The sequence below is a fragment of the Eufriesea mexicana genome, unplaced genomic scaffold, assembly GCF_001483705.2.
Source record: "Eufriesea mexicana isolate 0111107269 unplaced genomic scaffold, ASM148370v2 scaffold8076, whole genome shotgun sequence".
Classification (NCBI taxonomy): Eukaryota; Metazoa; Arthropoda; class Insecta; order Hymenoptera; family Apidae; genus Eufriesea; species Eufriesea mexicana.
The window spans coordinates 470,474-496,918 of record NW_016915847.1 but is presented as its reverse complement, the minus strand read 5'-3'; the positions used below and the strand labels follow the sequence as shown (position 1 = coordinate 496,918).

Sequence of the window (26,445 nt, the reverse complement as noted above, 5' to 3'; positions counted from 1 at the left end):
CTTATATGACTATCTAGGAGAGAATTTAAAGTAACTGTTCAAAATGTCATCCATGAGAGTACTGTATACAGGAATGTTTTCACATGTCCCTAATTAGCTCTATAAGCAAAACTCTAATTCCAATGTCTATATATTCATCTTGATAAATTGTTTACAATAAAATTGGAACACATCTGAATGGTAATGAAAACAACATATATATAACTTATCAAAAACTTTTTGTAAACATGCCTTATGGCAGAATTGGCGAGAAAATAGGAAATAAAGGAACTCATAATATTAAAGATAATTCAAATATACTAACACGCTATATTATACATCTATAATGATATATTTTAAAACATGTATCTGTATGGACGTTTCATCTCGTTTCACTTAGAAGTCAAAAATTCCAAATTCTTGCTGAACCTTATCGAAACCACCTATAAATGAGGATATTTGATACTTAACGGTGCCAACGCAAAATAAACAGTATGCTAATTACTCCCTCAACATGTAACGTGTAATCCTACGTACTCACACACTTCCTACCGGTTTCATGCACTTAGAATTTAGCTAGGCTTATCGCAAACGCGTAAACGGCGGGTCGACGATTCGTTTACGCGAAACTACGTGGACATTTAGGCCAGTATAAGTTATAGTACGTTCATCGCTTCTGAGAAGCTGACACTTATCGGACTTAGAATCTGTCCATCACAAGGTCATCTAAATGTGTCGCTTTATAGGGGATCACGACGAAACATTTACAGTGATATCAATTGATAGGTGTACATGTGTATTCAAAGTATATATATTCCATGGACTGTTCAACCTAATCACCAGTTCCTTTATATTTTCGTCGTTTTCGTATCTCATCTACGATCATCCTTGCTTATGTGGGAAAGAGGTGCCAGAGGCAGTTTGTAAATATATTAGCCAGCTGCTTTATGTAGAAACTAACTATCACTGATTATATTTTATGGGGGTTAATATAAAAGCGTTTCTTTAACTGGGAGTAATTTATTTGTGTAAACTTTAGTACATGTTCGATTGGATTTTAAAATCGTTTTAGGATGTGATAGGCTATGTGTATAAAAAAACATGTGTGTGAAACGATATATAATCAGTTCTACTTTTTAATAATCCGATGTTATTAAAATTGTGTTAAAAGTGTAAAAAGATGTCGAAAGTTTGTAACAGTTCAATCAATTTTGATCCTTCGTGAACAGTAAACGATGTATAGGTAAGGGCAGACAAATTAAAGGATCTCTGGTTAATAACATGTTTGATAAAAATGTGATACTTATAATACATAATATAGAATATACAAAGCTGATTTTCAATCGAAGTCAATTGTTCAATCATTGTCGCGTAGACGCAAGAAGGAAATATGATATTGATAAACACCGATAAGATAGAGTCTCTACATCACAGCACATAGACATGAATTAATATACTCAGCAGTATTACCGCGAGACAAGAAAAGAAGAAATATATATATATATATACATATTACGCATAGATTGTATACATATAGAAATTGATCTCTACGTAACGAAGAACAACTTTATACGCTTCTGTACGTTTTTATCGAAGGTTCCGACTCATTCACCATGAACACGAGTCATCATTACACATTTAAAACAAAAATGACAATTATACTTTTTGGAAAACGCCGATAACATTTACAGGAGCTACACCATCAGGCTCAAATGCTGTTGAAGATTATTGTATTTATGTTGCATAGACAAGTGTATGTATCTGTACATAGATAAATAGATATTAGAAATAAATGTTGTAAAGAAATAATTCCACGTTTTTTCAATTACCATAATACCATAAATATAGTTTGATGTATGCCATAGTATTAGAAATATAAAGAAAAAATACGTACTTTAGTCCGTTTTAAACATTCTGTCACTCGCAATAACTATAACTTCGAGTATACGCGCATTTTCTTACCATTTTTAAGACGAGTCAATTTAGAAAATACCGCCATAAATTTAAACGTAACATTGCGCGCATGTTAGTTCCGCGATTGCTGCGCGATGGCGCCACGCGCCGACTGTTTTCAATATGGCCGCGGAGCCGTTCGTCAGAAGCGATTCGGAAGGAATCGATCTCGGTTCGGTAGCGGAGAACACGTCACAGTATCCGTTTCGAAAGTTCTCGTGGAAAAACGTGTGCATATTATTGTTCCGTTGATTATTCGCGAGTGGTGGATCCGTGTGCGAGCGAGAGGGAGCATCGACGTAAGCGCAACGATTCGACAAAATGAGCAACGTACCAACAGGTGAGATCATTGACGCCACTTTCCCAATACGCTTTTTATTTTCCTCTGTAAGAACGTATTGCGTGTTTTCGGCGTGACATGTCGCTCCTCCGGAACGTTCTGCTAATTCGAAGGAAGGTCAAAAGACAAGGATAGTTGTGAAAAGAGAACAAGTGATACGGCATTTCTAGTGAACGTATTCTAACCTATGTTGATTTTTTACACTCTCTCGTGTTTCGAAGAGCTTCTCAAACTGTTCACAGCGGACTACTTATCTCGCAAAGCGATACGCAGTTAATCACCCGTGATAGTCGAACGTTATCGTACGAAATTTCGTTCGGCAGCTGCACAAGGTACCACCCAAAGTAGTTCGGAATTTTACACCGGACATTGCTTTTATATAATCGGTTTTTCGTATCCGTATAATACTTGAGAAATATTCGCTATTTTGTGGTAGAACGTTAATGATGGCAGCTAGAACGTGCGTTATTCGAGCGATTGTTGTCCTAACCTCTCCAATTAGACAGACAAATACAGCGTATAGTATGCCGGTGTGTGTTATTCTCGTCTCGCGGCACACGTTAATCACGTTAACGTGATTAGAATTTGTCTAGCCTTTGTTTAAGGTGGTCTTTAACTAGCGTATGAACGGAAGAACATGACTGATCTGTGCACAGAGATTCGTTATTTATTCACTCGTTATATAAAGATATTATCTTATACGTTAAAAGCAGTGGAAAATTGAAACACATAAAAGTATATTATTACCTATTATTATTCTTATGAAATATTTTTTTCATTTTCTTATTTATTCTTATTATCGCAATTCTGACAGATGGTGCGCGTTTTGATTCATGTATATTGCTAAATGAAGTTTGCGTACTACTTTTAAGATGTATTTTATTCGTAACGAATGTGTATTCATAAGTGGCTATAAAAGGTAATGATATTTAAGTGACGGTAGGTAAAGGTCGCTGTCGATATCGCGTATCACGCGTGTAGTAATATTATTGTGGCTGTATAACTGGTTTTTATCGCGAAAATTATTATCTTCGTAACGTACGATAAATTTATATCCTTTACAGCGTTCGTACACAGTACGATATTCAATTTAATTCTCTTTCGATAAACACTAGAACTATATGTACAGTTCAATAGCGATTATTCTTTTTATTTTTAATATTTGTCCATTATAACATTGTCCATTATAACAATTCATATTACAATAGTAATTAATATATATGAAACATAACAATGTTTACCTTTTGTCCTAACGGTTCTGAAAAATATTTAAATCAATTGGAATTTATATAACAATACATCTTCCAGGAAATATTTATCAATAAGGAAGAAGAAGCATGATAATAAAAGTATGTTTATTGCAAAAATGTCAGAAGAATTAGAATTATTAAAAGTACTTAAATAATACTTTTGTTTTTGGAAAGATAAAAGCAGTGCTATAATCTATAATGAAATATATTAATAAATATATTTCATAACAGGAGTGAATTATATTAGGAGTACAAAAGGGATGGAAATATAAAAAGCAGTAGAATAATACAGGTATTACAAAGTGTTAGAAGTTCTAGAAATGCTGGTAATAATAATACCATAAATATTACAGACATCAGGAACACTGAAAATATCAGCATCCGTTGTTCTATTATAAGTCGTATTATTGAAGGTTACAGGAGTATTATAAACATAAAAAACAGGAAGTACGTTAAAAATACAGTATGAATATTAGTGACAATATAATAAAGACACTAAAAAAATTTAGGTTCATTTTCTATGATATTAGAAGCAAAGCAGAGATACTAACAAAGATAGAAATATTCTTCAAGATACAATTACACAATTTAATAATACAGCATAAATTATAAATTTATTAAATATATAATTCAATATGGACGTATTAAAAATACCAAGGATATATGAACTTTATCTCTGGGTCATTACATAATACATATTCTGCCCTATACATTTAAATATTTATTCTATTAATTTACGAAATATATTATATCATTATATAATTTAGTGACACAGTTACTGATATAATATAGTTTTTAATATAATATAAATTTAATACAAAAATTTATTTTTGTCCGTTCATAAACATTCTTAATTGCATCAAAGATTTATCAACATGGGCGACCTAAATGACGAGAAGCTTATATTGCTTTCGAATATCTCCATTTTGTCCAAATCGTATTTTCACGACCTGCTTCAAATATTAAGTCTACGCTTCAATGGCCATATGTTTTTATCTTTCGTGTCCTAACGGCCCCGTTTGTACACACGCTCCCCTCCGCCTTCTTGGCATTAACGGCCTTCTTGTTTACAATGCAAATATTTCCTGCGTTCACCACGCATAAACCTGCCGCGACCGGAAGTACCGTGTTGACTGATTTACACGAGACGCTCGCCTTTTTCCGCGAATCAATCGGTAGATGGGTGGAGAACCTTACCGCCCTCTCACTGACAAACTTCGAATTAGCAACATTGCAGAGACGTTAGGTTTTGGCCGGCCATTCCCTTGATAACCGAAGTCGGTAAAGTAGCAATATTTATATTCATAATAAAGCAATAAACGGGTGAAGAAAATAAATATTCGGTATAAATCATTCCAGAAAATTTTTCTACTCTATTGACTCCGTTTTTAGCTCACGCTAACTGAATTCTTAACTGCTCTCTCGCACGCATTTCCTAACCACGTATCCCTACTCGCGTACCTTCTGTCTTTTTCTGTTTCTTTCACTCTGTGCAGCCATTCCTAGAAGACACTCAAGCACGTCCGACGAAAACCTTTTGTTTTGCACCGTTAGCGTTCTATAGGGTGTCTAAGACAACTGGGACAACCGGTATTTTTTATATTATACATTAAAAATGAAATATAGTGTCATGGTAAAAAGTTCAATGCTATAGTATGAAGTACTTCCTTAGTGTATTGTATTTTATTCATTTACATAAATATGAATTATAAAACGCGATTAGTGACACTAGTGACTACTTATGTGATTACATTAATACGTATGAATATTTCAAATATCGCATTATACTAAAATAATGGTACAGTTTCTAAATTAACGCTTTAATTTCTCAAATTCGCCTAACAGGGAGTAGAAAATTTAATTTTACACGAGAAGTACATACGTTTGCACTCCTTAGATGCATTTCATAACAGGCTCTATTCCAACACAATAGAATTTTGCCCCGTGACATTTCGTCCCATCGTTAACCTTTAATGCGAGAGATGCAGCTTATCCTAGTTGCGTGGGACACCCTGTATATCAACCACTTCCCATTCGTCCATCCATTCGTCTGATCCAAACACCGTTCACTCGCACCAAATAAATTCCGTCGTTCTCGCAATATTGTCCGGTGACTCGTCGCGTTTCTATGGATAATTCGCTCGTTTGCTAACGGACAGTCTCAAGGAGAAAGTTGCAACTACTGAGCCCGTCGCGGTGTCGTGTTCACGGAAATCGCGTCGCGCGGTCGTTCTGGTTTGCAACATAATATTGCCCGTGCAAAAAAATGCTTCGTACAGTTATTCGTACATCACCCTCGCGTCGGGGAGGGGCAGATCGATTTTGATCCTTGCTCGGATTTCGTTCGAACGTGCTTCGTGTCGAACAACGCGAGGCTTATGGTCAATCACGTTTCGACGGTTCTTCCTACACATTATTGCCTTCGATTGTCCGTCGCAGTGCATGCTGGGGTCTTTGAAGGGACGAGTTAGGGGAAATCGTTCTGTCTGTTTTACGGAACTAAATGTACCTATAGTTCCATAGAATATAATATTTCTAACATTTCTCTCTTTTTCTGTTGTTGTGATATTTATATTTGAATTATAGATTGGTATATCATTTAATTTTAATGATAAATAATGTAAATAATATTGAAGAGAAAGAAGTTTAAGTATACAAATTTTTCATATTTTGTATATATAATTAATTTCTTCTTTTCTTATGAAATATAATTTCTTTTTTTTTGATTGTTATGATATTTATATTGGAAATAGTATTGAAAAGAAAGAAGTTTAGATATAAAAATTTCTCATATTTTGAGTATGTAAATAATGCTGTTTTTTTTTTAGTCTTATGAGATATTGGGATTTTGGATTTTGTTAATTGCAAAAGAATGGCGACGTGTTCTTTATTGGTCAAAGAAGGTATATATTTTTTCTTTTTTGGGACCAACTCCGAGTCCCTAATTCCAATCGACGTCTTAGAAAAATTAGATTGTATCTCAAAACTTTTCAAGCAGTTAGGTTACACATTTCATATATAATTGATTTTTGCTGCCAGACTAAACATATTTCCTATATGAAATTGGGATTGCATCTAGATCAAAGAATTATGGACTTTAATATTAATTATTGATTTATAGATTTTAGTATTTAAAAAAAAATCGTTTTTTTTTTTCATCAAATTAAAAATTTTTTAATTTTCTGTTCTTATTAATGTATAATATTCACGTGTTTAGTTGCTAGTTTGTCCAATCTGGTGGACATTGTTAGGTTTATTTTTAATGAAAGTAGAAGATGGAAAAATACTTTAGACTATTCATAGGAAAGGAATGTTACTTTCACGTATTGAATCAAATGTGCGGAATGATTAATAGATTCGCCCATATTTGAAAGTAGTATTGAATTATAGTATTAACGATCGTTAAGCTTAATCTTTTTATCAAGCAGATGGAAATTTTGTAGGAGTTATGATGACAATAAATTTTAGCAAGGATAAACAATAACATCCATTAACTCTATGATGCAAAATTAAATTGAAAATTGTTGTCAAAGGAAATATAATTTATAGCGTTTTAAAATTGAAATACGTATGTAGAATAAATAGATTTGCACTGTATGGTGACGTCAGTGGACTATAAAGAGTTACAAAAATAGTCTATATCAATAACTTTTAAAATTGAATATAAAAAGAATTTTTAAATCATTTTCAAATAAAATATAGGCATAAATATACATAAATAAATAAAAAAATGTTGTAATAAATTTATATATATAATAATATATAAATTTTAATATAAATAATAAACAAATTTTAAAAACCACATTTTATGAAGGACTTAACAATATTTTTAAGTTTTACATTTTTTATATAAAGAAGCTTTATTTCAACTTGCAGGTCCAAGGTAATCCACTTGTTTTTTAAATTCCTTTTAAATAAAGCAAAAGGATGCGTTCAAAAAGGAATACTTTATTACTCTTTGCTTTTAAGAATACGGCAGAATATTTGGTCAAGGTCTTTATTATTATTATTATTATTATTATTATTATTATTATTATTGTATTACATTTGCAATTAATTAGTTTATAGTTAATTGTTAGATAATAAATATAATATTTCTAACTTATTCCAGTTAACATTTCGTGTTGCAATTAAATAACTATGATCATGCAATTTATACATTTTATTATATTACTTTTTTATTTTTACTTTATTATTTTTCTTTTTAAATTCGTTTAAAAGTAGCTATTATTCCTGCATGAAGTTTATGATTCCACTTTCGAAACGAATAATTTTTATCTCCATAAATGACTCATAAAACCGCACAAATTTTGTATTTCGACTTTCAAAGAAGATAATTAGATGTTATGTCTTTGGTACGCTGATTTATTTAATAATCTGACTCAGTGAACTTGTTATCCATATTTAAATGCCTCTCTGAGTCACGGAGTGTTTTTATCAGCCATTACTCTTCCACCGTATGAAACGTTACGAAATGTTAAGTCGTTTGATCGTTCTCTTTTTATAATGGCCTGTTAAAACCCCGCGATGGCTGTGACGCAATTATGTGTTGCGATATATTATTTTTTAATACGTTGATAATATTTTACGTACGTGCACCGTGGTGCCATGGTTTGCTGGATAAAAATGTCAATAAATGTAGAAAGTTAAATTTGCACCAGCAAAAGTATCGTCACCTTTCTATAAATATAAACAGGATCATTAAATATCAGACTGCTAAAAATTCGAAATAATTTCTATGTGGAAAATTTGTTTTATTTGGTGGGAGAATTTTAATAGAATATTCGAATTTTTATTTAAATTGCGAATGTTCAAATTTATTCATTCAAATTTATTAATAACATATTTTTTCGAGGGAAATTATACATTTTTATGGTTGCATATTTATTATGAATTTTAATACACGTTTAATGAGATGTATGTAAGAGTACTGGGCAGGTCCGTACAGAATATAGCATAATCACTTCATTATACAAATTGTACAATTCTATTGGTACACGTTCTTCCATGGTGGAATTAAGTCTTTATTAATTACAATCCAAAATTGAAAGAAATAAAATATTCTCCATTTATTCGTTTATAAAAATTATATTTTTATTAATATTTTATTAGCATTGCAATATGTTAGTAGAAAAGTCTGGAAAAATTTTTAGAAAAAATGTTGACAAGTATTCTATATTTGATTTCATATTTTTATTATTATTTTTTCTTTTTGTTAGATTAATTATTTATTGACTAAAATTTTCTTTTCTAAAATTATCCTTTGGTGAACTGAATAAAGTTTGTAAAGTAAAAATTGTTGTTTTCAAGTGAATAAAGTAAAATATATTATTTTGATGTTCCTCTAAAAGGATGAGAAAAACGATATATATATATATATATATTTTCTTTTTCAATATATATATAATTGTATGTGATATGTAATTATGATGATATGAATTTTAGTTTTCTAAAAATGTATTTCTTCCGATTTTTCATTTCTGTTCAATTGCATAAAAAGAGGAAGTGAAAGTTAACATTCTCAGATTCATAATCTACATTCCAATGTAATTGTTTCAGTCATGAACGTTGTAGGAACCATTGTTAGGTATAAATACCAGTTGATATTTCAGTAGCAAATTAAGGAAGTATGTACAGCTTGGAGTTTATGATATTTAGTTTAAACGACCTTGTTCGTATAATTACATAATTGTATAAAATATTTTTTAATCAGTATTAAATTCTTTTGAATTTTGCAAGATTTATATGTATCAAATACGTTAATATTATTTTAATTTTAATATTAATTTTATTTATTTAATATATAATTTATTCTAAATTATATAATTATAATTTAAGGAAAAGAGAAAAATATATGTAAATTCGTTTATATTTCATTTTGCATAAATTCTCAGTTTTATGTAAATTCTTAATTAATTACTTTTAGTTTAATACCGTATTTCAGTGATACAGTCAATTATAGGTTGCATTTCTCTTTCTTTTTTATTATTATCTACGTGAAAAGAATTCGTGAAATTCTCTGAAGCTTTTAGAGTTTCTCGACTTCGAGTTTCTTAGTCAGAGTGGAATTCAGATTTGGTTTCACGTGGGTGCGCAAATATGTCTACGATCATTAGACCGTGAAACAAAAATTCCAAGTGGTCACAGTAGCGGTGCGATTTTTATACCTGGACTCTAGACATAGTTTTTATATTCTCCGATTGGAACCGTCAATTTTATTTGTTTTCTTTCTACCTCCAGAAACAATCCCGTTAATATTATAAATATTCGTGACCAATATTGCTGTATCGTGAATTAAGTAATGTACAAGTTGAAGTTTGGAACTTGGAGAAGCATTATTTTCAATACATTAACTGCTTCAAACACTTCACGTGTAATACTGGATACGACTGGTATATCCTAGAAATCACTAGCGAATAAAGAATATATTATTAAAATTCACTGTACTATTACAAAATTTTTATTTTATATTAACAATGTTAATTTACTTTAATTCTAAATTAGAAGTTATTAATAATATTAATTTGATACATTTTCTAAATCATTGATATTAAATGTTATTAATATAATAATAGTAATAATATTGCAAGTAATATTTTTTACCTAGATATTAAAACTTTTGTTTATATTCTTAGAATAAATGAATTATTCCATTTTTATTTATATTTTTCTTAACAATGTTAATTTACTTTAATTATAAATTAGAAGTTATTAATAATATTAATTTGATACATTTTCTAAATCATTGATATTAAATGTTATTAATATAATAATAGTAATAATATTGCAATTAATATTTTTTACCTAGATATTAAAACTTTTGTTTATATTCTTAGTACAAATGAATTATTCCTTTTTTTTATATATTATATTTATATTTTTCTTCATATTTTTGAATAAAAATATTCACGATATCTAAGAAATAGGTCTGTTTTTTGAATATAAATAAGACAAACTGAAAGCCACGATGTTGCTTCCATTCATAGTGGAAATTAATTAAAGACAAAGGAAACGTTCGGGTAACGAGTGTATGGCACTCGTTCCATTTAATATCTCACCTTTTGTCTGCTTTTCCCTTGCACGTTCAATAACCATTCCTTTGTCTTGCTAATATTGCTTTTATTACTTCCCTTTGCAACGTACCGTCTAGCAATGAATAAATTACTGCATATTGGTCACTTCGGTACCGTGCATATACAATTCATGGAAGAAATTTCTACACAATTTTTCCTCTATATATACGATGATAAAACTAATTTAATTCGATTCGTATAATACACACGAAACGAATTGACAATAATAAAATTTCCAAGTTGGAATATTTCATAGTTATTAAATTATTTAAATTGTAAATAAATTCCAGTCAAAGATTGCTATTATATTTCTTTAAAGTTGTTCCATATTTAAAAAATGTTCTTAATCGCCCCCAAAAATCCTTCATTTAAACATTAATTTATATTTAAAAAAAGAAACTTTTCATAAAATTTGTTTAATTTTTATTCCAAGAAATTCCAAATATTTAATTCCCTATTATTTTATAATAATTATAAATAAATAATACATAGAATATTACAATTTTCCCAATAGCATTTCTATTTTGAAACATTCTCTTCTTTCAACACGAGTATTTTTATTTCTCTTTCACAAAAATTCACAGAACCCAGTATCTTAAATATTTCAACCCTAACTAACTAAATAAAATAAAAATATTCCAATCATAATTAATTAATAAATTAAGTCTCTTTTATTTCCAATTATTTAAATTTGTATATTAAAAAATAAATTTCTACAAGAAATTTTTATTCCGCAGTGTCTTATACATTTTAATTCTAAATAACTAAATAAAACAAAAGCAATATTGCAATCATAATTAATTAATAAATTAAGTCTCTTTTATTTCCAATTATTTAAATTTGTACATTCAAAAATATCCTGAACCTTTTAAAATAAATTCATACAAGAAATTTTTATTGCCCAGTATCTAACCCTAAATAACTAAATAAAATAAAAATGATATTCCAATCATAATTAATTAATAAATTAAGTTTCTTCTATTTCCAGTTATTTAAATTTATACATTCAAAAATATCCTGAACAGTTTAAAATAAATTCGTACAAGAATTTTTTATTCCTCCTATTTAAAGTTCAATTGCTCAGCAGACATGTCAACCGATCCTCTTGCTTAGAAAGTACGCTCACCCTACAAGCTGCGCGCTGGATTCCACTTTCATCTTTCATCTCCCTATTCCTCTTTTTCATTCCACTTTCACGTAAGAGGAATTACCAGCGTCCTGGTTGAAACGAAATTCGCCGGACGTGGGAATTTATTAAAGCTAAATCGTCCAACGACGGCCGGCAATGGCGGAATTTCAGCGCATTCAGGAAGTTCCCTTACTACTCCGGCGCGGACGTTGGGCTGCTAGTATCGCGAGTAGTATGGCTAGTTTTATCGATCTTCACCTTAGGTATAACGGCGGGCCTTACCTCGTAATTCCTAGATCGCGTGTCCCGGCGAATTCGAGGAAACGAAAGGTCCTCGAGCTGATTCGTTGATTCGCGAGAAATCACGCGTAATAATTCCGTTTTATGTAGTCCGATGGTCACAGGAGAAAATGTTACGGAAAATGAGAGAAGCGCCTTTAGAGTAATGGACTGTAATGGCGTTTGCCGGGATGCTAGTGTACAGGGTGTCCCGTGCAACTGGGCTAATGGTAGCTTTAACGGGATGAGGGATAGATGCATATTTCATTAGGTAAATTGAAGTGGTTTTGAATTATGTATAACGTGGCTTTATAGAACTAGTGATCACTAGTTTTCCTTTTTTAAGCTGGCATTATGTACCTTGTTCTGCAGGGTGTCGCAGTAACTGTAATACAACCGACAAGGGGTGATTCTACATGAAAAAAGAAGTCGAAAATGAAGAATAAAATTTTTCCATTTGAAGCTTCCTTGTCGAGAAAATCGACTTTGAATATTCACCGAATATGTGTGCACTTAACTATAGTATATATAAATAGACCATTAATACATGAGTATCGGTGGTACAATCATGGAGGGGGTGATTCTACATGAAAAAAGAAGTCGAAAATGAAGAATAAAATTTTTTCATTTGAAGCTTCGTTGTCGAGAAAATCGACTTTGAATATTCTCTGGTGGTCCGCCTGCCTTAACAAAACTTAACACTTTACCGACCGGAAGCCTACTAATCGGCTTTTGGTCGCCGATGCTTACCGACCGATAGCCTATTAATCGGCTTTTTGGTACATTGCTCAGTTGCATTAGATGCGTTGTTTTGTAAGCTCCCATATTGTTGCAGCTCTAGCACCGCAATGTCCCAGGTCAAGTGGAGGATTATTTTATGCCCTTAGTGTCTGTTTTTTTTTTACAAATTTATCTGAGCATACGAAATGAACAGATACTTCCGTGCGACAGTCTAAACCGAAACAGAGCCGGCACCAGGGAGAACCTACGGCTGAGCGGCCAGTCGGACGTACGTATGCCGTTGAAGCGCTAGCGGTCGGTAAAGTATTAAGTGCACGCTACCCAGCGTTTTGCTAGCGTACTAAGTGCAAGCGTACTAAGCGTTTGATTAAGGCAGGCGGACCACCAGTGGATATTCAAAGTCGATTTTCTCGACAAGGAAGCTTCGAATGAAAAAATTTTATTCTTCATTTTCGACTCCGTTTTTCATGTAGAATCACCCCCTTGTCGGTTGTACTACAGTTACTGCGACATCCGGTATATTTTATGAAAATAAAATTAAAGTGCTGTCAAGATAAGATATATAGCTGGACCATCTGTATACCAGCGTACACAAGGGGATATTTAGAGTCGATTTTCTCGACAACGAAGCTCCGAATGGAAAAATTTTATTCTTTATTTTCGATTTGGTTTTTCACGTAGAATCACTCCCTTGTCGGTTGTACTACCGTTGCTGGGACACCCTGTATAGTAGTTAACGTGTGTTTCTTTTATGCTATATAATACTATTGTATAATATTAAACTGTTATGCTATTATACGGGGTGTCTCATGCAAATGGGTTAATAGTAGCCTTGACGGGATGCAGGATAGATAAATATTTCATTAGGTCAATTGGAGTGTTTTTGAATTATGTATCTTAATATGTGATTTTGTAGAACTAATTATCACTGTCTATTTCTTTTCTTAAGATGAAATTATGAATTTTGTTATTTAATTATTTAATTATTAATTTCATTTAATGTGTGTGCGTTTGTTGCTTTTTATTCTGTAAAATACTATTGTACAGTAATACTGTACTATTATAATATCATGCAGGGTATCTCATGCAACTGGGCTAATAGTAGGTTTAAAGGGGTGAAGGACAGAAAATCGAAGTGGTTTTGAACTGTGTTATGTGTAATGTGCTTTTATAGAATTAAAGATTAATAATATTTTTTCTTTCTTTTTAAAGATGAGATCATATGTCGTGTTATATGAGCCGTTCACTACACAAATTGATTAACTACATAAAACAAAAAGTGAAGAAATGCAATGAAATAATGTGTATTGTTTTTTAAAATTCCCTTTATAATTTCAATCGAAATAAATATTGTAGAATGCATAAATACAAATGTAACTATCATCTAACGGTATATAAAATTTATATGAAAAAATAGCCAAAAGGTAATGGTTGGTAATGTTACTATTTTTATGTTACTGCAAGAATTAATCTATTTTGGCAAAGAAGTAATAAATTTAAATTCAGTGTTTAAATTTTCAAGTTTCTTAACACAGAAAAAGAAAATTATGAGATATTTTTATTACAGATTTTTCATAAAAATGAATATTAATGGTTCTGTTATAATATATTATTATTTGTGAACCATCAGATAATTCACTATTTTGCACATCCACATTATTATTAGTTTAAGTATAATTTTATTTTTTTAGAATCACTGACAAATTGAAGGAATTGTTTATAATAATTCAAACCAAAATACAATCTGGAAGTGATGTTGAAAAGGCTGGAAAAATATGTAGTCCTGTAAGACAGTAGAAGTTAAAATATAGCAAATTAAACTTTATTCTTGATAATAATTAATTTGACTTCTCAAGTACTTGATTTTGCGACAATTAGACAATGTGACTGACTAATTTATTTTACTTAAATTCTGATAAGACGGCGCTAAAAAAATCACTGTTATCATTCATGGCTTGCTAGTGCATTAGAGTTACATTATTGCAACGATTTGCATTAGAGTACGGAGATAATCAAAATGACCTCTGAAATAAATTATTTATTATTCAGTAGTCAAAAAATTTTTGTCGTTTAATGGTGTTAATCTTAATTATCAGGGAAAGTTATTATAAATATAAAAAGTTACGACTATACCAAGTGCTTTGACACTTAAATTTATGATTTTTCAAAAAGTGGAGTTAATCGATTTGTGCAGTGAATATAGCAATCAAAGAGTGTATGTGTGTATATATTTTTTCTTATTTTGTATGAAAAGTATTCTTGTTATCAAGATAGAGAATTGCTATCTTTCAAATGTTGTAAAATTATAATTGAAATATTCTTTATACAATTTAGGTTCTGTTGGTAGTGTGTATATATATAATAAAATATTTATTGTATAATAAATAATTAACAGCTTTCGAAAGTTACTTATTACCTATAAATCAATTCAGTCGAAACGTCAAATGTTATTGGAAATAACAACAGAGATTACAGATATAGATATCACGAGCACTTTGCCCTGAAAGATAACAGAATTACAATTCAAAGATTTTTTAAATTTATGTCCAGTATAATTGAAACGATTCTATTCCATGTAAATACACACACAAAGAAAGAGAGAAAATCGTGAAATATAACGCAAAAATTGAAAAGAAAAAGAAGAAAGAACGTGGATAAAATATTACTTTGTTAGTTATTTTTAATTTCAATTACTATTCTAAATAAATGAAATTATTTATTATTCTAAATTATATAAATCAGTCTGTACATATGCTGTCCCTTTTTCATCTAAGAATAACACTTTTGCACTAAACACAATGCAAATATTTAAAAAAACAGAATTAAATCACTTTTTTATCCAAGAAAAATAAATCATTCACACTATATGTTCTGTTCTGACAAAAATTCATAGAACCAAATTAAAAGAAATTACAATTTCATTTTTATGCTACAAAAATTAACCCTTTACGCTTGAAAATTTTTTTGTTAAAAGAGAGTACGAGTTGACAAATTTTCTGCTATAAGGCTGATGATATTTTTTGAACAGTAAATAAAAAATCGTATAAAAATTAACACGTAGAATTATTTAATTTCGATATCTCGCGCAATGTTACATTATTTTAAATTTCATATATCAATTAATGTCGAGCTTCGAAATTTTATCAAATGGCGACTGAAGGGCGTCTCTCGAATACAATGGGTTAAACATAACTTAATCGACATAAGATAGTTGTACTATTTGAGGTTAGCGTTTACTGTACAAAAATGAAAAGTATTTGTCGAAAGCATAAAATCAAAGAAGAAGTTAAAACTGTTTATTCCCGATGTTACATGTAAATAGTAAGAGACACAGATTTCGCTAGTTGATGAACCCAGTAATGACGAAGATGGAAGGAATATAAAATTTATAGTGAAGATGGCGCCACTGGATATCGATCCAATATGAATATTTCTAACGGTATTATTCCTTTTTATTTTTTCTCGGTTGCAACAGCCTTTTATTTTATTTCTTTCCTTTAATTTTATACTTCGAATCACGCATAATATTCGTGGTTGCAAATAATACATATACCCTGTTGTAAAACCGAACATAACCTATACAACCAACCTAAGAAACTGAATTAAACTGTTTAACTCTTTCAAAACAGCTTATAAAAATTCGAAGTTGTTTAATAAAAGGTAAACTTCGCTTCAAATTCATAAAAATAATTGACTTTTATAATATCCAAATAGCCTACCCTTTCATACTTACACAAAACATTTCCTATAAAAGGATCGAGTCACATATAATATTCGTGGTTGCAAATAAAGGGTTAATCACACGAACTATACATGATATCATTAACCCAAAAATATTCATAGATCTAAATTGAACGAAATTATAATTTTATTTTTCTAAAATTTTGACAAAAATTAATTACACAAACTATACATTTTCGACTGAAGAAAATGTGTAAAAGCAATTAAAAGACATTCATAGGAAAAAGTATTTATTATTCTTATCGTATCTACTACAGTCACTATAGAATTTATTACAAACACGTTCACACTTCGGATTCGTTAATTTATAACAAAGTTGATAAATAAAAATGTGGAACCCATTCCACGCGTGGAACCATTTTGTGACTCACTTCAGTACGTCATGTCAGTCGTAAATCGCTAGTGGCAATAGAAAGGTGGATACGTTTGACCAATCCAGGTCGATATCCGTAGTAAAATAATTACACGATTACAGAATGGTAAAGGCATTTTTAGCCAACACATTTCCAAACGGTCGGTAACTTCAGCCGTGGATTATTACGACAGACAGTCGTTAACCTTGAAGTTCCTGTTACCGAGGGAGGGCCGTATTTAGAACTTCATCGAACCAAAAGAAGCGGATGAACCGGTTCCAAGTAGATTTCGTTCTATCAAACTTTGTCCCGTGCTTGATATTGAAAATCCACTGCATTGCTATTCAACGCAATTTTTCTTAACATTTTACAACCTTCTTGCGTTGTTTTGATAAATGGCTTTGATACCTTACAGGAAGGAGTGAGGGCAGATATATTTACATATCGTCATTGTTGCATATTTATTTTTAAGTTATCAGCCTGATGTACTGATTATACTCAGTACACTGTTCAACAAGAATTTTAATCTGTAATATCCATCATGTAATTCTCGTGGAGTTTATTTTCCTGGACACGAATCCCTAACCTAAATTGCTCTGGATAAAATGAATTATTACGTAAAAAGTTAAAGTGTTAATCGGTTCATTCTTATCTCGAAAGTTAGGTTAATCCGATACGAATTTGCTATAAAGTATCGTATTCTGTAGGCTTTCCTGGAGAAGAAACCATGCATCAGAATTGTAGAAATAGTTTTCATTTTGATTAGATGGAGAAAATATTCGTTGGTAACGCGTACACGGGGTTTCACCGCCACGCCGCCATTGCTCGCTGCTGTAGCTTCGGCAGTGCCGTAGCTACGAGTAATCCGAGTATCAAGTGCAATGTAGCTAATATAAAACGGTCTATGAAAAAGAAAAAACAAAGAAAATGCAATTTTGACAAAGTTCAAAGGGAACATTGAAAATTTACAAGAGATAGGAAATATCTTAAACTTGGTGCGTAGCTCTTAGCTTGGTATCGTTTCCTAAAAATTATTCTTTAGGAAACGATACCAATTACCGGGTCTCACCACGTGGAGGTGGCTACGCATCGAGACCCGGACATGCGCCCTAGTGGCGCATCCTGCTGACGCTATCCGTATCAAAGATAGCCTAATCTAACTTGGAGCGAATTAAATTAAAGTGACTCTACTGACACTTTATTTTACTTCGTGTCTTACAAAGGGGACTTCGGTTCGGTATACTAAAACTCTACTGTCGCAACGCTAAGATATTTTCAAGTTCCCATAAAAATAGGGAATGAAAAATCAAACACGCGAGCAAATAGAAAATCACGACGCGCCCGAACGAGTTCGCGATCATTCGAAAGACCGACTAGCCTAGGCGACGTACTCCTGTGCACAAGCAACTTCACACCTCGGCACCCTCCCGATCGGGCCTTACCCTGCCTGCCACCGCCGACCTCGCCATGGCTTACTCGATGACCTAAGGCAGCCAACGAACAGGGAAACACCCAGAGTCAATCCGAGGGTCCTATGCGAGGCCTAACAGTCGGAATCACGCGCATGCTCCATACCTCGGCTCTATGCAAACATAACCGCATAGCCGCCAAGTGCTAGAGGGACAGGCAGGCACGCTCTTGCAATGATTCCGACTGCAGGGCCCATCCCCCGGTCGTGTGCGCAGATTGACACCCAGGACGACTAAGGTCGACGGACCCTCATGTTGCACCAGATGCCTCCCCAGCCCGAGGGCCACGAGAGATCTCGATGCATGACGAGATTGACAGGTGGCAGAAATGGGTGTCGGAGACGAGTCATGAGAATGACTTACGAGGCGTGGAGTTGTCGAGTACACGGGAAGTACGTTGCGTAGGCTAGTCGGTACTTAAGAACGATCGCGATTATCGCGAGAACAGTTATGTTCTGTTTGGTAAACGAGAGGGTAAGAGAATTGATATATTTCGCTCCAAGTTAGGTGGCTTATCTTTGAACGGATAGCGCGCACATGAAACTTAGTCTATGGATCTATCTTATCCTCCTTATAACTACTTAGATCTAAACGCACGCATTCCGCGTCGTCCAACGGTGTCTTGAAAAACCTGAAAAGCCGAAAAGGAACAGGTTAGTTAGTGATTGGTAAAACATAATAAAAGCAAAACAAATGTAAACCATAATGATCAATGAAATGGAATACACAATCCAACGGTGAGACATAAACGACCCAATGATGAGAAATAAAAAACGAAACGATGAGACGTTCGAATATTATACGAAATATTCGAATGTTCAAATAAGGATAGATATAAACGAAGAAATAACAGCTGAAATAAAAAAAAAAAAATAATTAGAACCTGAAAAAATAAAAAATAATTAAAATCTGAAAGAAAAAAATAATTAATAGCTGAAAATAAAAAGAATGATTAGTAAATTGTTTAAGGGGGAGGGGTGTGGGTAGGGTGGCTAGCCCCGACCTCACTTCGGACCCACCCCCCCACTCCCGCACACGAAAAATTTATATGTTGCACTCCCGATGCCAAACTGGCAAATGACTCAAACAATGGCGCGTCGCCCTTTATATAATCTCCGATCGGCCGAAAATTGACGGAAATTTGCGAACATTACCGATTCCATTAATTATTATTTTTCCACCATAATAACCTATGATTTATTCATTTTTTCACTTCTATTATAAATTCACATTGTGAACAATTTGTTATTAACAATATTAATTTGTTATTAACAATAAGTGTAATAATTTATAAACTTTTTGCAAAATTATAGGCACATTTTAACATTTGTTTGTTATAAATTCATGTAATAACCAGTAATTTACTAATTTTTTCACTTTTATTATACATTTACGCCATGAACAATTTGTTACTAACAATATTAGTTTGTTATTAATAATTAGTGTAATAATTTACAAATTTTTTTTCCAATTTCAGATACTTTTTAACATTAGTTTGTTATAAGTTCAAGTCAGAGTCAATAATTTATTAATGTTTTCACTTTTATTATAAACTTAGGTTGTGAACAATTTCTTATTAGTAATAAATTTGATAATTTATACATATTTCATAAAGTAAAACTGCATTCGCATCTCCATAGCATAAAATTCTATGATACGTATATGTATGTCAAAATATTTTCATTTTCGCTATATTTTTTGGTTAAAATGAAATATTACACGAAAAGTAAAAACTTTGGAAGATTCATTTTCATTTTAAATGCTACGTGGGAGTTTATTTTTTAACTACTTTGTATTAAAAAGTCAACTAAATATAGTACTAAATTTAACAACAATATTTGTCAAAAATATTACTTTTTACAGAACTTCACATTTTTCTACCATGCTATAAATTTATACTATATGCGCAAATAATCTGTGTAACAAATAAAATTCTCTATTTTTTATCATATAAAGAGAAAATTTTTCAGTAACAGTCTATTTTTTATGAAATTTCAAATAGGTATCTTCTCAATTACAAGCATTTTGTGTAATTAAAAGAATACTTATATAAGTATAGTTCACTTTCACCCACCGTTGATACTATCAGTTTTACAACAAAAATTTTATATAATTGAAAAAGTACAGGCAATTATTAATATTACTTCTCATTTATATCTTTATAAACTCGAAGAGAAAATTAAATATGGGACTGAGGTCGGCGAACCATAGAAGATTCCGTTCCATCATCCTTATCCAATGAGATCCTTCGCAAGAACGAGCGATATTTTTTCCTTTTCTCTCGATCCACTTTTTTGCCGTCGACAAATCTCCTTTTCACCCGCCGAGGAACGTGTATTAAACCGGTCTGCAGTCACGGTAAAATTAAAACCATTTATTCATCCTATCAGGCTACAAAATCGAAGAAATACTAACTAATAGTCATAAACTTGCAGAACGAATCTTTTATATTTCGATACTAGTCAAATTTGCATCAGATTGTGCAACGTTCCGTGACACGGAAATAAAGAAAATTATTCTCATCGTTTATGAGTTACCGACACTCAGTAAAGTCGGTAGTTTTATTCCTTCACGTTTGAAATGTGTAGAAAGAAATCGTTAGCGTTCGGTATAAAAGTGAATCTTACTACTGTTATGATATAAATTCGTTGGAAATTCTCGGGAGTAGCTTTATTTTTATTTATTGATGACTGAGGTAAAGAAAGGAGAAGAAGATGGTGGGGACATGGGCCCCTTCCCCTTTCACCTTCGCGAAGGAGCAACGAGCAACTGGCCGCGATTTCTTTCCTTCTTGGATACGTGGCGACGCGACTTTGGCGACGCGGTTGGTCAAAAACGGAAACTCGCGATCTGTTCGCGACGGGAAAACGAAGCGTGATCGTGCCAGCTGTGAACCGTCGTCTGCACACACCGATCGATGCACGTGGTCATTTGGATCGTTACCAATTGTCTTCCAAGATCGTCGTTTCTTTCGTTTCAACAAGATATTCGCGTCCACGAGTGTCGATTTTCCCGCGAAATATTCGTTGCGACACCTAGCTACAACTAGAATTGTTTACACGCGAGACGCGTGACTGACCGTCGTATCGTTTACGAAAGTGAGAACAGTGATTTCGACGAGCGAGTTTTAGTTTTACCCGAAGAGCTTTGCGAGCATTGTTGCGTTCATGGTCTACGCATAAGCCATTTCGGTCGTGGTTTTTTTGTGCAACTGACGCGGTTACAGTTTCCGCGAGGGAACTTGTTTCGCCGGTAGGCAAGAAACAAAGACGCAGTAAGCAGAAGTTTCGTTTAATATGGCAAACGTCTCGCCGACGGTTTCCGACGCTGAAAATAATTCGCGATAAAAACGTTCGATAGGTTCGCCATGTCGTGGAAGTTCTTTGCGTCCAGTATCGAATTTCAATCTAACGGACCGAGCAGAATTTATTGCTTTCTCGTTCACGTTTCGATCTATTCTCCGAACGCTGTCGATAACTAACCTTACTTATCCAGTCCGATTCGTAACCGAGACCGTTCGAGCTTCGGAAAAAAGTGATTCGTCGTGTTGACATGAAAACCAATATGCCGGACGTTAAGCAGGAAACGGGTAAAATCGAAGACCTCCGGGGGTTGTTAAAACAAGGTTTGAGATCGAGAGTGTGTCAAGAGCACGGCGAGCAGGATTGTCCGAGTGAAAATGAACACGAGTTCGACTCGCTGGAGTATGAGGAAGATGTTTATTACTCAAATCTGACGGCAACCCCGAGCTTCGATGACATCGATGAGCTGAGTGACGATGCCGACGAAATTGTGGTTCATTGCTGGCGGGATTCGAACGGTGATATAGACGAGATCGTAGTGGACGACGCGAATTTGTCGGTGGAAACACAGTTTTTAACGTCTGACAGCGAAGACGGCGCCACTGGTCGCGGTCGGAAGAAAAAGAAATCGGTTCGAGTGATATTCCAGGACTTCTCGAAACCGTATCTGGCCAAGATCAGTAACAGTCAGAATTACAAGAAGTTCCTCGAATTGGTAAAAGGTGCAGCATATAATTCGTGTGAATGGTAGTGTCTGGTATAATTTTTAGAAGTTAAGTAATGTGGATTGTTGATAAAGTAGAATTTCCATGCTTTCTTTCTATCCATAATAGATTTCTGCTGAATCGATTGATAATTTGATTTACATTTTTCGTTCATCAATATCGACAGTTGATAAATTTATAAGTGTTATAATTGCATTATAGTCGAGATTAAACTTGTTTAGATCGTATTGTGATAGGTGGCAGTCACGCGATGCATCGCATTGAAAATTCTCAGGTGGTTTAAGTATTTATTTTAATAGGCTTCTTTCCGCATTTTTATAATTCCCGCGCTTTTTATGTATTCGTGTTGAAGTCCGAAGACAAGGGTCATATTTTTCGTAGACAAGTTCGAGTTATTGTTTTATTGCTTTATTTATCAGTCTAGTACAAATTGCGAATTGGAACCAGTACATAAACGATCATAAAAGTAGAACGGTGTGTGGCAAGATATGAAAGTGAGAACTATATCAAAGTTTCGTGGTATCGCGTCCACCGAATACCGCTGGACAACGGTACCCGAGAGTAACGTTACATTACCATTTTTGTAATCACAAGGAGCATCTATTGTATTTTATTTAGAAGAAGGATATTACCGTCGTGATAAATTTTTCATGTGCACTTATCCGATCGTAAAAGAAATTGAAACAGTGTAATGGTGTTGTAACCAAACCGATATTTTTCGGCGGTCAATTTAAAAGCTGTAAATGTATCAATGGAGATTTACGATTGGATACCCGTCGTTTATATTTGAAGCTTTTGAAAATGTCAGTTAAAATTATTCGAGCATAAAATTAATTCATTTTCCATGATGAAATGAACATATTCCTAGATTTTCGGTACGATTGGAAATAATACAGGGTGTCCCGAAAATGACCATTTATTTTTTGAAACAGTATGTATTTTAGAAAAGCAATTATAAAGTGTATATTTATCGAAATGAAATGCATGTATTTTTCTATAAATACATGAATGCATGTGGCCTTTAATTATTAGTTATTACACGTCAATCTGTCAGTGTGTTTACAAGTCACGAAACAGGCTTTCATACATTTGATCTATAGTAATTTTTGAATCATTTATATAATAGAATTACGTAGATAAGGTAAACCCCTAATTTATTTTCCTTAGTAATTAAGGATAGATCTCTAGATCCTATTTTATAATATTTTCTCAAAATTTTTTTTTAATTTCATTATACCTCACATTTTTTATGTTCCTTTTAGAATGAAAAGAAAATGTAAATGCTCGATAATTTAGGAAATCATCAAAATTATTGAATCAATCTTTTTTCCAAATTTTATTTCTCAAAATAAATAATTTTCAATGGTAACCAATCTGAGTACCATACTTCCGGATATTACTAATATTTTCAAAGGTGTTCGCTCGTTACGCTTCATGTATCTCACCCTACAAACAGGAACTACCTTTTTAGCGTTAATTATCATCGCAAAGTTCGTTTAGCTGGGGTTTCTTGCAGTTTTAGTCGGAACGTTCTCGCAACGCCATCACGCTTGGCTGACCTGGCGAAAGCCTGCGGTGTCGGTAAATGGATGATATTCAATATCTCCGCACGTTTAGCCGGAGATCAGTCGATACAGATGTCCTCGCGATCGTTCCAGATTTCGCGCTTATAAGCGGCCATTTTCTCCGCAGATTTCGTTCCGTTCCGTTATGCTTTCACCGATCGCAAATTCAAAAAATGCACTTCGAAGAATGGATATTTTAAAGAAATCTGTGAAACTAACGATTTCGCGATCATTCGAGAAATCAACTAACCTACACGGCCTGCACTCTCGCGTACAAGATATTATTAAGCTTCGACGCCATCGACCGATCAGTCTGCACTCAACTCGAGTCACGAGCGACCTCGACAGGGCTTACACAAGAACTAAGGTAACCCTGAACCAATGATACTCTAGTGAAGCCTAGTAGCAGAGTGTACCGTATCCCTGCTGCAGGGGGCAGGAGCTATGTAATTAAGGACTATCTCATAAGGTCTGAGCTGTATTAGACGAGTTCATATTAGAGGGCTCATATCCTACTCGAGTAACAGGTACTCGGGTAGGCAAGGGTCGGCATACCCTCGCCCAAAACACCATCGGTCTGACGATATTGCTCACATATATGACCACTGACCGAGAACTGACGCGTTGGTTAAACATCACATAGGTGTATTTTCATGAATTGAACGAAATTATCTAATACTGGCCAAAGAAGACGTGTCTGCATTAAAGTAAAACTATGAAGCAAGGAGAGTGAATGATATAGAAAAATTCTAATATTAGAGAATTTATATTTTTTAATAATAATTTTTTCCTAATGCATTCTTTGAAGAAATTTTTATATATTTTCTGCAATATAAAATGGCCAATATATGTACATGTGTACATTTAAAATTAAAATATAGTCAGTTAGGGATTATGCAAATGTCAGTAATTCTTCCTTATACTTTTATTTTTTTCCAAAAGATATATAAAAAGTTAAATTTTTCCGTTTTGATAATTCGATGCTGGTTGAATCATCTACTTTAGACAGTACCCTACTTTAGTGGACCCTATTTTAGACAGGCAGTACCAAGAAGTGGCGGGGTTAAGCCACAGGCGTATGAACGAGCAGACCCGTGGCCATATAGGCGGACATCAAATTCATTGCACGTAAATGGCGAACAAAAGAAGTTGCAAAATTAGTTATGTTTCATTTAATAAATTTACTTTTTATTCTCACTATTTAGATAGTGTATTTTGATGCAGAAAATGCACGTAACGATCTTAGCTTAGGCAACCATCTTATAATTACTTAGAACTATGACACATGCGTCCCACGACGTCCAACGATATATCCCCTGAGAAGAGATGTCGAGAGAAATTTTGCAAGACGTAAACTAGGAAGTTTGGACCCGAGTTGCATTCAAAAGATTTATGAAGCGGAATACGAAATGCATACAAAGCAAAGGAAGTTTATGAGAAGAAAAGAATAAGATGCTAACAAGCCGGAGAATAAACTCAACGATGCAACGTAGAATCGAGTTCGAAGATAATGGACTAGCATAATGGAAAAATATGAAATTAATTAGAAGAAGGAGAAATAGGGATGAGCTCCTTTAAAAATGTATCATCGTTAGTGCAATATATAATTAACGAGTCTCCTTAGCAGTGGCTTCCAAGTAATTGTTTTCTTATTGCTCTCCTTAACTCGGAAATGTTTTTGAATTATACAAATAATTCAGTTATTATAAAAGTTGTTTATGGATGTTTATTAAAAATTATATTTCATCCTCATTGTCTCAGTTTTGAGTATATCATACTTGTAGAAACCCCAAAACATTTTTAAAAAACATCCTAGAAAATAAATTAATTTAACAGTTGATAAAATAATTAATTAAGTACACAAATTTTTATTACCAATTATATTATAGTAATAAATTATTAAACAAATTATTAAGGTCATAGGTCTGGGTAGAGTAATAGTGATTATCCCCCAGCATCCTATAGTCCTTTTGGTTACTGATTATTCCACTCACATCTCTGTATTAACTATTAATTTATTAATTTTTTCATTTTTATTTTATTTTATTTCATTTTTAAATAAATTTATTATCTAATGCATAATTTATTATACAGCATGTCAATTTTATATGAAAAAATCAATTGCAAGGATAGAAAACAATAGCTTACCACGTAAAGAGACACCAGCATCCGTGATTCGAGCTCTGACTATACGTAACATGATCGATAAAACGACAACGATCTGTATCCTTTCTTCGTGGTGGTCAAACTTGCGTAATTTTCATACCGTGTCTTTGAGATGTCCGTCTGGCACTTGAAAGTCTTTTAAACACTTCGACCTCGAATTACCTAATTATTATGTCTGAAGTAGAAAACAAGATATTCCTGTTCCTATTAATATCAAGCAATCAATAATTCACTCATCGCTACGAGAATTACATATTAAAATAATCCGTCAATAATTAATACCGTAAATACAGATAAAAATCTCATACGTTTATACACATCTTACGTTTGACTCGATCCATGACTGAATTGTTCGTATATTTTCTCACTTGTTAAAATTC

General features: G+C 32.7%; 1 protein-coding gene across 2 annotated transcripts in view; it reads left to right on the top strand.

The window, feature by feature from the left end:
• The first annotated feature begins 2,054 nt into the window (after positions 1-2,054).
• Positions 2,055-26,445, top strand: part of LOC108552788 (tumor protein D54) — a 33,421-nt gene continuing 9,030 nt past the window's right edge. The window contains exon 1 of one of the 2 annotated variants that reach the window (XM_017907452.1): positions 2,055-2,272. In XM_017907452.1, the coding sequence (XP_017762941.1) occupies positions 2,254-2,272 (19 nt within the window). In that variant the 5' untranslated portion in view covers positions 2,055-2,253. Of the gene's footprint in view, positions 2,273-21,756; positions 22,332-26,445 lie in introns of those variants that run through there. The other variant, XM_017907451.1, reaches the window with a different exon arrangement.